Source organism: Myxine glutinosa, chromosome 3 (genome assembly GCF_964187855.1).
Source record: "Myxine glutinosa chromosome 3, kmMyxGlut1.1, whole genome shotgun sequence".
NCBI lineage: Eukaryota > Metazoa > Chordata > Myxini > Myxiniformes > Myxinidae > Myxine > Myxine glutinosa.
This window is the reverse complement of record NC_136263.1, coordinates 105,429,219-105,444,549: the sequence shown is the minus strand read 5'-3', so window position 1 is coordinate 105,444,549 and position 15,331 is coordinate 105,429,219. Positions and strand designations below refer to the sequence as shown.

Sequence of the window (15,331 nt, the reverse complement as noted above, 5' to 3'; positions counted from 1 at the left end):
ATGCCTCGGTGTGTGGCCTGCCAGCCTTATTCTACGCCCACTGATTACATCCGCCTCTTCTGGGCGGATCTTTTGCTGTATTTGGTCCACCGGAGCAGGCCAAGTTTTGCCGGCTCCTGCTTGGCTTGGCTCGTGGTTGTTTTACATGGCCGGCCATGTCGGCAAAACGTCAGGGAAAATTAGAGGGTGTGACGCACAGGGGGAAAACTAACCTTAACCCCTATTACTAAATAACACGGCATCATCCATCGTGTGATGCACATTTGAACAACCTTGAGCGACATTTTCTCTACTTATGTACGTCAAAATGTTCCTACACGTTACATGGCCCATGCTATTTCTAATACAATTCTACCTTTCCTATGGTATTCTTTTACCTACCCCCATAAATGTAACAGTATGTATTGTTAATGCCTGGCTTCCTTCTTGTGACTACAATGCAGTTATCGGTCTTTATTTTGATTTTGCCATGTTTATCGACAGCTTTCTCCTTTTTGTCTGATAAAATGGTAACTTGTTTTTCCTACACTTATATGACCTCAAACCTGTATTAGATTGGTTGTTTTGCAGTGGAATGGATCAAAAAATCGCTTACTTGTTCCATTACTGATTTTTACATATATTTTTTTTCTCACAGGAAAATTTTGGGTGAATATGAGAAAACAATTATGGAATTGATTGGTAAGCATTTTTGTTTTCCGTGTTTTATGCTTCACTTATGGTGGTAATATGAAAGCAGTAATGATGTGCTTATCATCCCTAAAATATATTGCAGCTCATGTTTAAGAGCTTTGTTTTAAAATTGCTGGGAAGTCTATTTTGCAGAGGAACCAGATGCTTTTCCTGAAGCCTACATGTTGTATCCAAAAAATTAATGTCCAGGATGTGAATATATGTTGGAAATGAATTATTCCATCAGTCGATATTCAAAGCATCTTTCATTTAGTAATAGCTCACGGATTTCCTCCACCCCACTCCACTCCCACCCTCTTTCCTCATCTGGTCAACCCACTCATTTTATTGTTGGAGCCTGACAAGAGGCTTTACTTACAAGGCCAATAAGAGAGCATAACTTTTTTTTTAATTATCAGGCAAAAGTTTTTTATCTGGGAATTTTCAGAGTGGGAATGCAGGTGTTGGGAAAAAAAATTAAGGTAAAATATGAATTATGAGGGATGTTGTTAGATACAGAGGCATGGAAAAAATATTTTGCACTTTTTTCTGGTTTCAGAATATCAACCACAATCCAATCTAGGGTTCTATATCTTGATGGTAACATAATACGTTGTTGGCAGAGTATAAAATAAACTAGCTGGTACCTATGGAAATCCACACAATGGATAATGTGACTTCACGTCCTCTACTCCCCTCCCCCTGCTCCTCTCCCAAACCCCAAGTCCTCAACCTACCCCTCCAAACCGAAGGCTTCAATCTCCTCCCCACTCCAAGCCTTTGACACCCTCCCACAATCCTCCCATCCTCAACCACAAGTCCTCAACCCTTCCCTCCTCCCAATTCTGTCCCATCTTTGCTTGCACCCCCTCTAAACCCAACTCTCTGTCCTCCCCTCCTGGCCTCCCACTCATAAGAACGAAAAGGGCATTCTTACATTGAGCATTACATATTTCATATCGTGTCACCACAATCACGGAGTTTGAAGTTGTCTTACTTGGAACTTTCTTATCATCACTCGTCAATAAATAGCGATCTTAATATTGTGGCGTATTTTGTCACTGACAATCTCTCGAAGAGCGTTTTTACCACGTTTGGTAAAAGTGAATCAATAAAAGAAAACACGGTTTCTATTCATACCAACCCGCTTTTCATTGACTCCAATTTACCACATACGTCGATTTGCTTCACATATGTGAATTACATGTCCATGTAGTTTGTTTATAAATCCTGTAATTGTACACTTCAGCCTTGAAAACTCAGGCGAAAACCAAATGGACAGGTTGGAGTTTTTTTATTAGTAAATACTTCAAATATTAATCATGACTGGTTTCTTTCCTCTACATGCCTTTCTTTCATGATAGATGATACGTTGTTCAGTTTTTAAATGTACATAAGCTCAGCAGTACTTTTCATTGTACAAAAGTTTTCTTTGGGCAGTGTGTAGTAGACCACTGCCTCGATCGCTCCTGAACAAAACATGCATTACCTCATTTCCTCTGCATAGGTTGTAATCAAAACTTACCTTTCTTTCCTCAAAATGTACCTTTATTTCATGGTGGAAGACGTGTTGTTCAGTCTCAAAATGTACATCTGATGTATCTGCAGCCTATAAGTCGCAACCAAAATGGCGCAATTTGATTTTTGTCTTTTTTTGATAGAATTGTGGGTGGAGTCCGGCCAAAAAAAGCTCCGCCCTGGACGGGCAGAACTACAGAGCGAGTCAAAGTCAGACAGACTGCTGGAGAATAAGGGGTGTTGCAAAATAAATTATACTTTTTTCCCCAAAGATGAAATGAAGTTTCAATCGGATGAAAATCCAACCAAAGGCTTTATTTCATTCAAAAATTAAAAACTCACGTTTAATACGCGTATATATGTCCACCATTAGCTTCAGAAACCATTTGAAGTCGACTTTTAAAAGATTTAAGCAAAGACACGAACATTAGTCGCAAATATGACGGAGACAACACGCAGGCAACGTGCGCGACACGTCATGATGACGCACACGAAATTTGAATTCAAAAATCGCGGACAATACAATCTGGGGGGAAAAAGTATTATTTATTTTGCAACACCATATATATATATATATATATATGGTGTATACCATATAAATATATATATATAAAATATATGATTGTGTACTCTGCCAATTAGTTTATGCTGCTTTTGACAAATCAAACATAATCTTGAACATTTTTATTTGGCAATTGTATCTTTATATTCTGAGGTTTTTCAACGACTTTCTTCTCTCTACTTCAGATAAGCAGGACAAAGAGGTGTCGGAGCAACAATTCTGGTCTTTTTTCTCAGGTTTCCTATCTTCCTCTTTCTTTGCTTGCCGTCTCCGCATTCCACTTTTGCTGTGTATGTGCCCGAAGCTGTTCTCACACACCTGTGTACAGGTGTTTTATACATCTGCTGTGAGTGCAGAGTCGTTTTGTACTGCAGCCATGTTTAACCATATCTCTGTTGATTTGCAGCTGTGATAATCATTCGTGAAATTTTTTTTTTGCAGTCATACCGTCAGAATTTAGTTTATTTGGGCTTTTGAATAGCAATATCAGGATATAGCAAAATTAGGCCTAATGGGAATCTTAAGTCAAAACAAACACTTATCCTTTTAGTGGTCTTATTTGCTTGGTTCTAAACTAGCCTGTGTGGCATTACCATTTATGCACAAAACTCAAAAGGACTAGATCCCAGGTTCTAATTCCATATTTCTGTGTTGATATATGTCTGATAATTTTTTGTACATGCGCTTAGTTTTTAAGGACTAGTAATACCTACTCCCATCAGGAGCTAAATATGGTGTCAATGCCCCCTGCCCTTTTTCTTCATGTGACGGATGGACAGACACGTCTCCTTTTATAATAGTAACACCTGTTCCCTCCGGGAGCAAAAAAGGTGTCAATAACTGCTCCCTCCGGCAGGAGTTAGTGGTTAAACCACTCACACTTTTATATGTGTATAGGCTAATATCGTAAGTTGTCTCCCCATTCTCACAGGGGAGAATAATTATAGGATGGCTGAATTATAGGGTTAAATACAATAGTGTACTTATTAGAAGCCATAGCAGGACAATCTTGATAATCTCACTCATCAAAAATATATTGCCCCCAGGTGTTTCTTTGTATAGATGCCTTTAACAGGCAATCATTACCACTCTGTGGTAATTCTTTTCTAAATTTCAACATACTTGATGATTTCATTCACCAGAAATTGTATTATCCTTCATTCACCAAAATTTATATTAAATATTTTATTATCCTTTAAATTTTATAATACTCCCTCCTTTTCTTTTCTTTTTTTATTCCACTTTTTGCCATCTTTATTTTTGGCACATGCATTATAAAGCAGGAAACATGATTATGGGTGCTGGCTAACACTATCAAGACAAATTTCCTCAAATTATTTATCTATCATACATACAGTACATGAATTGATCTTGAATAATGAAACGCCCAGGTTAATTTTGAATCACCCTTCAGATGTGCCCGAACTTCCGGTAATGGGATTATCGCTCCCTACATCAAAATTGGTTGAGAAGCGTTTGAATAGGCAGTTTTATCCTAGACTCTTTTTTATTCTTCTTGATGGTCATGCCTTTCGAGCCACAGTTATTTGGATGTTGTTTCGTAACTAATAAATTGTTTAACGTATTTTTGTCATTGTGTTTGCACTTTGTTTGCACTTTTGCACTGCTTTGCACTTTTTTTCTTTCTGCTTTTCTTCTTTTTTCCCCTTCAATCTCAATCATTCTTCTTTCTCATCTCAAAATTGTTTTATTCTGTTGCTTTTACCTGAATGCAATGCTAATTAATCGTTGAGTATCGTACAATTTTTTTTGTCTTGTATGACTTTATTTTATGGATTTGCATTAAATGCATTGATATACTACCTTTGAAAATTTAGCTTCTTACCATACAAATTCTTATTTTAAAAGACAGCAGAGGACACTGTAACCTTTGACAGTATTGTAAAAGCCACACAACAGGTGAATGCAAAATAATCTGACTGGTATAACAATTAGCTTTGCATCAGTAAAACAGTTCCACATTTTCCTACCGTTGTTTGCCAATTGTTGTTGCAAAAGGACATCGTTGCAGACACAACTAGGTTTGCATTATGTATTCCGCCAAGTATTTATCAAGTATTTATTTATTTACAAGTATTTACTTTACAAGTATTACTTTACAAGTATTTACTTGTATTTACAAGTATTTACTTTACAAGTATTACTTTACAAGTATAACTTCACAAGTATTTACAATATCAAGTATTTACAAGCCAAGTATTTATCCGCCAAGTATTCCGCCAAGTTTGCCAAGTATTTATCCGCCAAGTATTTGGTTTAAACTTCTGTTTCACACAATTATTTTCAACAGGTGGCATTAAAGACCAATTCTGTGTATTTAAAAAAAAAAAAATTCATGGGATTGCATTTTCTCTTCCTATTCTTGCCTTTGTAATGCAGTCTGCTGCCGCATTACATGCTGGTCAACTTATGTTCATCTCTGGAATTCACATTGATCCATTTACCTTAATATTGTGCTTTTTTGGTTTTGTGAGTTAGATGCATTATTTGCTTGGATTGATGTCAATTTTACTCTATTATTATACTCATCTCCCACTCTTCCCACTTTTAATCCATATTGATAATGCAATGCTGGCTATAATCATGCTTGCAGTTCTACACTTTGGATGATAAATACTGTAGGAATGTCCTCATTGTGTAAGTTGGTGCTGTCATTAGCATGTTAGTGCTATATTTCAAAATCATAAAGATGTAGTCTAATATAATCTTGTGTATGACAAATTGAAGCTCAGATCCAAGTCTAAGAAAGATGTAGTGATTTATTTTACCCACAATCATGCACCATGTTGCTCAGGTAATTTGTTTTATTATTACCAGTACACCTTTGGCGTCAGGAAGGGCAGGCATCCGGCCATAAAAACATTGCCTCAAACAGGGAACCATGATTGTCATGGGGCCCGCAAGGCTAACCCCTGCTCTAGCGGGGAAAATGGCCTTAAAACGATCATTATGGCCTTAAAACGATCATTCATTCATTCATTCATTACCAGTACACCTACTCCCTAAGGGAGCGGCAAGAAGGGTCATGTTATTATCCTCTCTGGGGTATATAAATAACAGTAGATCTTGGCTCGAGCCCATTAGTTTGTGGGGAACACGATAAGCATATAATGCCCCAAGAACGTCGGGTTTAGTCCCTTTCAGTTTGGTGTTGAACAGCTGCAGCGACTGTTTAAAAAGGTAATCGTACGTGCTTGTGGTTTATTACATTTTTTTTTTACCTCTGGTGGGGGTGCCCCACGAAACACCACAATAAGCTATTTATACATGTTAACATGGCATTTGTCCAAGGAAAAAACCCCCTTGAGGAGGTGGACAAATCTAGTCGCTACATTCTCCATCATGTGACCCTGAGTCCTCCTGTCAAGTTTGGTGGAGATTTTATTTTATTTTAAAAAAGATTTCTTCCTAGACTCTTCCAGACCTTCTTCTTCTTCTAGACCAGGACTCTTCCTAGAGCTGGCCGTCCGGCCAAACTGAGCAATCAGGGGAGAAGGGCCTTGGTAAGAGAGGTGACCAAGAACCCGATGGTCACTCTGGCTGAGCTCCAGAGATCCTGTGTGGAGATGGGAGAAACTTCCAGAAGGACAACCATCACTGCAACATTCCACCGATCTGGGCTTTATGGCAGAGTGGCCAGACAGAAGCCTCTCCTCGGTGAAAGACACATGAAAGCCCGCTTAAAGTTTGCAAAAAAACACCTAAAGGACTCTCAGACAGAGAGAAACAAGATTCTGTGGTCTGATGAAACCAAGATTGAACTGTTTGGCTTCCATTTCGGTTGTTCCAAACTTTTTCCATTTAAGAATTATGGAGGCCACTGTGCTCTTGGGAACCTTCAATGCAGCAGAAATTTTTTTGTAGGCTTCCCCAAATCTGTGCCTCGACACAATCCTGTCTCTGAGCTCTGCAGGCAGTTCCTTCGACCTCATGGCTTGGTTTTTGCTCTGACATGCATTGTTAGCTGTGAGACCTTATATAGACAGGTGTGTGCCTTTCCAAATCATGTCCAATCAATTGAATTTACCACAGGTGGACTCCAATCGAGGTGTAGAAACATCTCAAAGATGATCAAGAGAAATGGGAGGCACCTGAGCTAAATTTCAAGTGTCAGCAAAGGGTCTGAATACTTATGTCAATGTGATATTTCAGTTTTTTCTTTTTAATAAATTTTCAAACTTTCTAAAATCCTGTTTTCTCTTTGTCATTATGGGGTATTGAGTGTAGATTGATGAGGGAAAAAATGAATTTAATCGATTTCAGCATAGGGCTGCAACATAACAAAATGTGAAAAAAGTGAAGGGGTCTGAATACTTTCTGAATGCACTGTATATTATAATTCTCAAATGAGAGGTCAGTTTCATCTCTTTTAACATATCTCAGGCCTTTTATACTGTCTGGTGCCAGCGTTACTTTCCAGGTTGTCATACAATGATATTTCAGGGTCCTTCTTTGAATGGTTCTCTGATTGCTCTCTGCAAATGGGAAGAATGGTTCACTCTTGATGCTACCGTCTTGTGATTTATCCCATTGTGCACCACAAGGCAGCGTTTTGTGTCAAACCTCATTCTATGTCTACATCTGTCTGTTTCATCCGTCTACATCCTAATTCCACATTCAAACCTCTCTGTTTCCCTGGAAAATCCTCTTTGCAATTTTGCTTAAGACCTCAGCAGGTGCAATGTGGTACATCACACCTCTCAGAGGCAGACTGATGGAGCATCCTTATCTACTGGTGCAGAGAAAATAATTTGGTCAGTTATGTGGAACATGTATTTTAATATAGATAAGTCCCAAGCTTGACCTTGGCTTACCATGAGAAGCTATCGTCCCTCCAGAAGAATAGCTGTTGAACCACGCAGTTTACTTCTCTGGCCAACCCCGAGAGCAGGTTCCTGGACCACCTAGGCCTCACTATCTGTCACAACCTCTCTTGGCCGACCATTTTTCCAAACTGGCCTCTGAGGCTGGTCAATGTATTGGTATGCTCTGCAGAGACGAGTCAATTATCAACACAGCTCACCATTAGCCTAGAAATTTGTCAATTTGGTTCACAACTTACAGCTGTTCTGCAGCAATGTAAGTAAATTAAGCCTTGAAAGTTGATGCAAACAATTCCTACAGGTGTCCCAACCTCTGCTGATTACTTGATTACAAACCCCCTGTTTGTATAAAAGCAGTATTGGAACAGACTGTTATTACACGATGTTACGTGCTCCTCCCCGCCCCCCTGGTCACGATGTACCTCCGAGCCCCGAGAGGAGCCATGGCAGAAAAAATATGTTATTCTGTGTCAGAAATCAATAGTGAAACCACACCAATGATTTATGAACAAACAAATATTGTATTAAAAATCACACAAGAATAACGGTACAACAAATGGCAATCAAAAGTACACTCAATACATCTTATGATGGTACCATCAACTATCATAGGATAACTCACGGTATTCCCAGTGAGTGGAAAAAAAACCTTCCCCAATGTCTATATTCCCGTCCTCAAGACGAAGTTGACTCGCTCCAGCGATCGCTAGAACAATGTCCGATCGAGACCAGAATCCCGTGCGGATGGCAAGGGCAGTCGCACCGCCGAAGCAGCTCTCAGGCGTAGGCGGTCGAAGCGACGCAAAAGTCACGTGGTCCAAAACCAACGGCAAACTCGCGGCAGAATGGGAAATCCCAAAGGCGCCCTCCAGGTATGAACATTCACTGTTCGGTAGGCAAACCGCAACTCAATCTCCAAACTCAGCGTTGCGCACACACATCCCCGACAGACGACAGGATGGTGAAAAAACTGACGCGTAGCCAAGACCTTTTGATGAACAAAGCGCGAGTGTCAAAATGGCCGACGGCTCTTACTTGAGCCGACTCGACCCGGCGATGATTCTTTGGAATCGCAACACCCAAACCTGACCACGCAGGTTTTTCAATTCCCCAGCGATAACACCTATCGCAATAACTCCTTCCAAGGAAATTCAAAATTCACTCGCGACTTTCATTTGACAACGCTCGCTACGGAGCTGGAAGCCACTCGCTTCTTGTCCGGCTTCACTCGCCACGCCTTCGCCTTCCTCTTCCTCTTCTTCCTCGTCTTCCGGCTCCCGATCCGGCTTCCTGTCTCTTTTTAACATTAACGCTTTTATCCTTTGCAAGCAGTTCATGAACAATAAACCATTTGAAGACAATAATAGTACATAGAATCAGAAACATTTCAAGGGGATGAAAACCACAACAGCGGAAGTGACGAATCCGTAACACTTCCCCCCCCCCCCCCCCCTCAAGAAAAAGTTTGAACACAGCGAGAACTTTCTTTGTAGGCAAACTCTCTAAACAAACAAAAGTACACTCACAACCCAAATCATCAATTCCCGTGAGCAACAATATTCAATATTCCCCAAAAATAAAGCAACAAAACTTCGAACAACCCACAGAGATTTCCAAAGTTAATTCACTCTGGACAAAGCGTCAGCAATGACATTGTCCCTGCCCTTTACATGTTCAATTTCCCAGTTGGACTTCTGCAAAACCAAACTCCATCTCATCACCCTCTTTTTTTTTTTACTTTTAGTTTCTTTTGAATGAAGGTTAAGGGGTTGATCAAAAATCCAAAATCAAGCAAATCGATAGCACTTTTTCCGGGAGGCTGAGCTGAGAACCAGGTTTCATGGTGGTTGGGTGGTGAGGCCTGGAAGTATTCACTACATAGACGCCTTTAGGAACGTGGAGTTCACGGTTAATCCATGTAGGAAAGTTCACTACAGGGACGCCTTTAGGAGCATGGCGTTCACGGTTAATCCGTGTAGGAATCATGGCTCGGCTGCTCCGCAGCATTCAGTTCTTCAACTCTTCCGAACTTTCATAATAATCACGGTTGGACTGCTTGTCACTGTAGTCACATGAATAGCGGTCTCCTTCTCGGCCACTACCCTGATAATCATTCCTTCGGGAGCTGCCGTAACTCTGGGAGCCTCCATAGTAATATCGACTGCGGCCACCACCAAAACCACTACTTCCACGTTGTCCTCCTCTGTAGACCCTCGACACCGATGAAATGCCTTCTCTACTGTTATGGTCCGACCCTCCAACTCCTTCCTATTCAGATCCTTTTCTGCATCTCTGGCGTCTTGTGTTTTCAAACGTGACAAAGCCAAACCCTCTTGACTTTTGTGTCTCCCTGTCTTTTATCAGCAGCACTTCCAAAAGCGGGCCATATTTGCCGAAGACAGAGGCCAGAACATCATTCCTTGTTTTGAAGTTCAGTCCACCTACAAAGAGCTTGCCAACATTGCCTCCATCCCTGACTTGTGTGTGCTGACACTTAGTTTCAGGGTACTTCCTCTTCTCTTCAGGGCGCTTCCTACTAGGCTTTTCAACAAACATCAGTTTACCAGAAACTTGACCACCAGCCAAATCATTCCCGATAACAAAAGATACTCCCTCTACAGGAAGATTGGCTTGTAAACCTACGGTGACCGGTCCTGACACCAAATCAGACTCTAAATGGATGACATGAAGTGGAGCTTTAACACAGCCACCAACCCCCTGTAAACGAACACTAACACCAGTTGTCGTCTTCTCTGACAATGGCAAAATGCCCTCAAGCATCAAAGATTGATGTGCTCCTGTATCCCTTAACACCGTAACAGGTCTCTGGTTAGTCAAGTCTCCATCCAGTGACACAAACCCCTCTGAAATAAATGGTTGGTAACCCTTTTGAGGGCGATTTCTCACATTTGCCATTGCATTCGGAGTTGTACTAGTCTGACTCCGCTCCTGATTTTGCCTTTCCATAGCATAACATCGGGACATCAAGTGTCCAGGTTTCTTGCAAAAAGCGCAAGTAGGCCCGGAGGAGAAACTCGTGGTTTGCCTCGAGCCCCCGGAGGATAAGTCTGTCTTGGAACTGTAGTCTTCTGATTTCTAAAAGTCGTGGTATCAGAGTTGTCCTCATAATCATCTCGAGGCCGCCCCCATTCATTTTCGTTCTCCGCACCGGATCTACCATAACTCCCCTGGCGAACTCTAGGCGAGACGTTAGGTTTGTGGAACCCCATCCTGTGTGTTAAGGCATAGTCATCTGCCATGGTTACTGCCTCATACAACTTTGGTACTTTCCTTTCCTCCAGATGTACTTTAATGTCCTCGTGGACACACTGTTGGAATTCCTCCACCAGGATCAATTGTCGCAATAGTTCGAAGTCTTTCCCAACCCCTTTTGAATCACACCACCGATCAAACATGGTTTCTTTCATTCTGGCAAACTCCACATGGGTCTCACTCTCCCTCTTCCTGGCATTCCGGCATTTTTGCCGGTAAGCTTCTGGGACCAATTCATAGGCTTTGAGAATGGTTTTCTTCACTATCTCATAATCTGCACATTGGTCAATCGGTAAAGCCGAAAATATATCTTGAGCTTTACCCACCAGAACACTTTGCACTAACATGGTCCAGGACTCCTCAGGCCATTTTAGCATTCGAGCCACTTTCTCAAAGTGTAAAAAAAAATTGGCTACCTCCTTTTCATTGAAGGGTGGAACCAGCCTCACATGCCCACCAACATCCCAGGTGTTCTGACTAGTTGTCGAACTAGCCGGCATGGATGGTACCTCTCCCCGTTCTCTCATTAACTGCAGCTCTTTGCATTTAATTTCCTTCTGAAGCTCCATGTCACGTTCCCTTAACTCCCTTTTGGCTTTTCTCTCCTCTGCTTTTCCCTTTTCTCTTCTCTCTTCGAGTTCCCTTGCAGCTCTCCTTTCCTCTGCTCTTTCCTTTTCTCTTCTCTCTTTGAGTTCTCGTTCCTGTTCAGCTCTTTTTTCTTCTAACCTTTCCTGGCTCTGCAATTGCATCTCCATTTTCTGGAGCTCCACATTTCCTTGTTCCTCGGGTAACCAATCCAAGGCTACCTCTTTCCATTATCCTAGTCCCACCAGAGATTCTATCACCACTGTCTGCATCTCTGCTTTCTTCATATTAGCTCGGACCTCCAAGCTATAATGTCTGGCCAATATCAAGAGTTCCAATTTATTTAACGCTTGGAACTGTGCCTCACTAGGGGACTCCGCAAACTTTCCTGCGTCAAACACCATGGTGACTATCAGTTAACACCTGTTAACCTTCACACAAAAATTTTCCAATCTTTTTTTTTGTTGAAAAACGTGGGAATGTTGGAAAAAATTCCAAATTTTGGGAATGTTAGGGAATTCTTTCCCGGACGAAATTTAGGGAATTTAATCCACAGTGCGATATTTAGGGAATTTAATCGGCAAAGCCGAGCCCCCTATTTCTCCACAGTACGAGCCCCAATTTCAATCTGGGTCAATCCCGAACGGATGTTATAAGGGAATTTTATCCCGGACGAAGAGCCAATTTCGAGCCCCCGAGTGAATTGGACGAGCCCCCAATTTCTGTTACGTGCTCCTCCCCGCCCCCCTGGTCACGATGTACCTCCGAGCCCCGAGAGGAGCCACGGCAGAAAAAATATGTTATTCTGTGTCAGAAACAATAATGAAACAACACCAATGATAATTATCAACAAACAAATATTGTATTAAAAATCACACAAGAATAACGGTACAACAAATGGCAATCAAAAGTACACTCAATACATCTTATGATGGTACCATCAACTATCATAGGATAACTCACAGTGTTCCCAGTGAGTGGAAAAAAACCTTCCCCAATGTCTCCATATTCCCGTCAAGACGAAGTTGGCTCGCTCCAGCAATCGCTAGAACAATGTCCGATCGAGACCAGAATCCCTTGCGGGTGGCAAGGGCAGTCGCACCGCCGAAGCAGCTCTCAGGCGTAGGCGGTCGAAGCGACGCAAAAGTCACGTGGCCCAAAACAAACGGCAAACTCGCGGCGGAATGGGAAATCCCAAAGGCACCCTCCAGGTATGAACATTCACTGTTCAGTAGGCAAACCGCAACTCAATCTCCAAACTCAACGTTGCGCACACACATCCCCGACAGACAGGATGGTGAAAAAACTGACGCGTAGCCAAGATATTTTGATTAACAAAGCGCGAGTGTCAAAATGGCCGACGGCTCTTACTTGAGCCGACTCGACCCGGCGATGATTCTTCGGAATCGCAACGCCCAAACCTGACCACGCAGGTTTTTCAATTCCCCAGCGATAACACCTATCGCAAGAACTCCTTCCAAGGAAATTCAAAGTTCACTCGCGACTTTCATTCAACAACGCTCGCGACATTGTCGACGCTCGCTACGCGAGCTGGAAGCTACTCGCTTCTTGTCCGGCTTCACTCACCACGCCTTTGCCTTCCTCTTCCTCTTCTTCCTCGTCTTCCGGCTCCCGATCCGGCTTCCTGTCTCTTTTTAACATTAACGCTTTTAGCCTTTGCAAGCAGTGCATGAACAATAAACGCTTTGAAGACAATAATAGTACATAGAATCAGAAACATTTCAAGGGGATGAAAACCACAACAGCGGAAGTGACGAATCCGTAACACACGCTCTGAAGCATTATTTGGACAATATTGCACTGCAGGAAGTAGTATATTGCTATCATAATGGCGAGAAAAAGGCAATTAACAATGGAAGACAGACGGGCCATTATAACCCTTAAAAGTGTAGGTCTTTCCTTTAGATAAATTGCAAAGAAAGCCGAGGTGTCAGTGAGTACAGTTTCCGACACCATCAAAAGGCACTTGGAAACTGGAGGAAACTCTGACAGGAAGAGATCTGGCAGACCCAAAGCCACAGCAGAATCAGAAGACAAGTTTCTGAGAGTCAACAGCTTGCGTGATAGGTGGCTCACATGACAACAGCTTCAAGCACAGCTTAACACAGGTCGAAGTAGGCAAGTCTCAGTTTCAACTGTGAAGAGAAAACTTCGAGCTGCAGGTTTGACAGGTCGAGTGGCAGTAAGAAAGCCATTGCTAAGATGGCAAAATAAGAAAAAGAGGCTTGCCTGGGCCATGAAGCACCGTCAGTGGACTACTGAAGACTGGAAGATGGTCTTATGGACCGATGAATCAAAATTTGAAATCTTTGGTTGATCACGCAGGGTTTTTGTACACCGTCGAGTAGGCGAAAGGATGGTTCCTCAGTGTGTGACACCGACTCAAACATGGAGGAGGAAGCGTGATGGAGGAGGAGGAGGAAGAACAAGACGGTAGGCTTCAAATCATGGAATGGCCAGCACAGTCGCCAGACTTAAACCCCATCGAGCTGGTTTGGTGTGAACTGGACAGAAGGGTGTGAGCAAAGCAACCTACAAGTGCAACACATTTGTGGGAACTTCTGCAACAGTGTTCCAATTGTTTATTTGTTCTATGCTTAATTTCAGAGTGCATTGAGACATTAAACTGCGTAAATTTCAATTAAAACTGGAAAAATTGAGGCGTTCTAAAACTTTTGATCAGTAGTGTATATCTAGAAAACATTTACTTTTACATCTATTTGTGATATATTTCCCTGTCTTTATATTTATTGAGAATCAACCCAATCTCTGAGCACGATGATAGTTATATCAAAAGTGTATATTTCTCCTTTATTTTTTTCCTGAACAAAATTGGCACTTTCCAAGCCATCTCCTTGGCAATCTCCACTTTCCAAGCCATCCTCCTCTCCCTCCCCTTCCAATCCTTCCAATCCAACCTCAATGCAGCAGCCCAATAACTCAATTGCTATTCCATTTATATTTCCTTCGCATTGTTTGTCTGAATCATAATAGTGATTTGTAAAAAAAAGAAGAAGAAGAAAAAAAAAAAGGTCATTCATGTATTGGGCATGAAAAAAAAAATGCGAGAATTTATCTTTCCCTAAGTTTGGGGCCAGCGAACTACTTTGAGTGACAATTATTTAGAGCAATTCCTATGCTCAAGTTTGATGTGGAACATGATGAAATAGACTATTCAAGTCTTGGCTGATATTGTTTGGGTGAAGATTCACAAAGATTAACTGTTTTAATGAGATGTCATTTTTTTGTGGAAATTAGTTGATTGATGATGAAAGCTTTATTGAATAGAGTAAGGCATATATGCCATTTAATGGATTGATTGCAGAGGAGGGTCAACGAGAGAAGGCTGCAACAGAACAGCGGATGCAAGCCCTCATTTCCGAGAGAGAACAGGCATCTGCTGATGTAGTTTCCTTGGAGAAATCTCTGGCCGACCTTTTTCGTCGAAATGAAAAACTTCGTGAGGCTGTAGAAGGCTTCAGGAAGGTAATTTTGCATGGTTCACCTGACCTTTTGTTGCTTTTATTCCAAGAAGGTTTACAAAAATTTACAATGATAAATAAATGATAATAATAATTTTATTTACACAACGCCCTTTGCCTGTGGATGCAAGGCGATGAATGATGAACAAATATGTTTTCACTGTTTTATTAGGTTACTAATCTATTCCCATATCCCATACAGAATGAGGAGACTCTTAAGAAGTGTACTCAGGAGGCTCTGGCCAGGGTGAAAAAGGAAGAGCAACGTTACCAAGCTCTCAAGGCCCATGCTGAAGAGAAGCTGGAGAAGTAAGAAGCAATAGATAAAGGTCTTAGTGTTTTAATGGTTAAAAAAAAAAATTCAAGGGATTATG

The 15,331-nt window shown here is 41.5% G+C and overlaps 1 protein-coding gene across 10 annotated transcripts in view; it reads left to right on the top strand.

Moving 5' to 3' along the window:
- LOC137423290 (uncharacterized) overlaps positions 1 to 15,331 on the top strand; it is a 272,768-nt gene that overhangs the window by 215,097 nt on the left and 42,340 nt on the right. For all 10 annotated transcript variants that reach the window (XM_078774377.1, XM_068110266.2, XM_078774379.1 and 7 more), the window contains 3 exons: positions 638 to 681; positions 14,801 to 14,961; positions 15,160 to 15,266. In XM_078774377.1, coding sequence (XP_078630503.1) covers positions 638 to 681; positions 14,801 to 14,961; positions 15,160 to 15,266 — 312 coding nt within the window. The remainder of the gene's footprint in view (positions 1 to 637; positions 682 to 14,800; positions 14,962 to 15,159; positions 15,267 to 15,331) is intronic.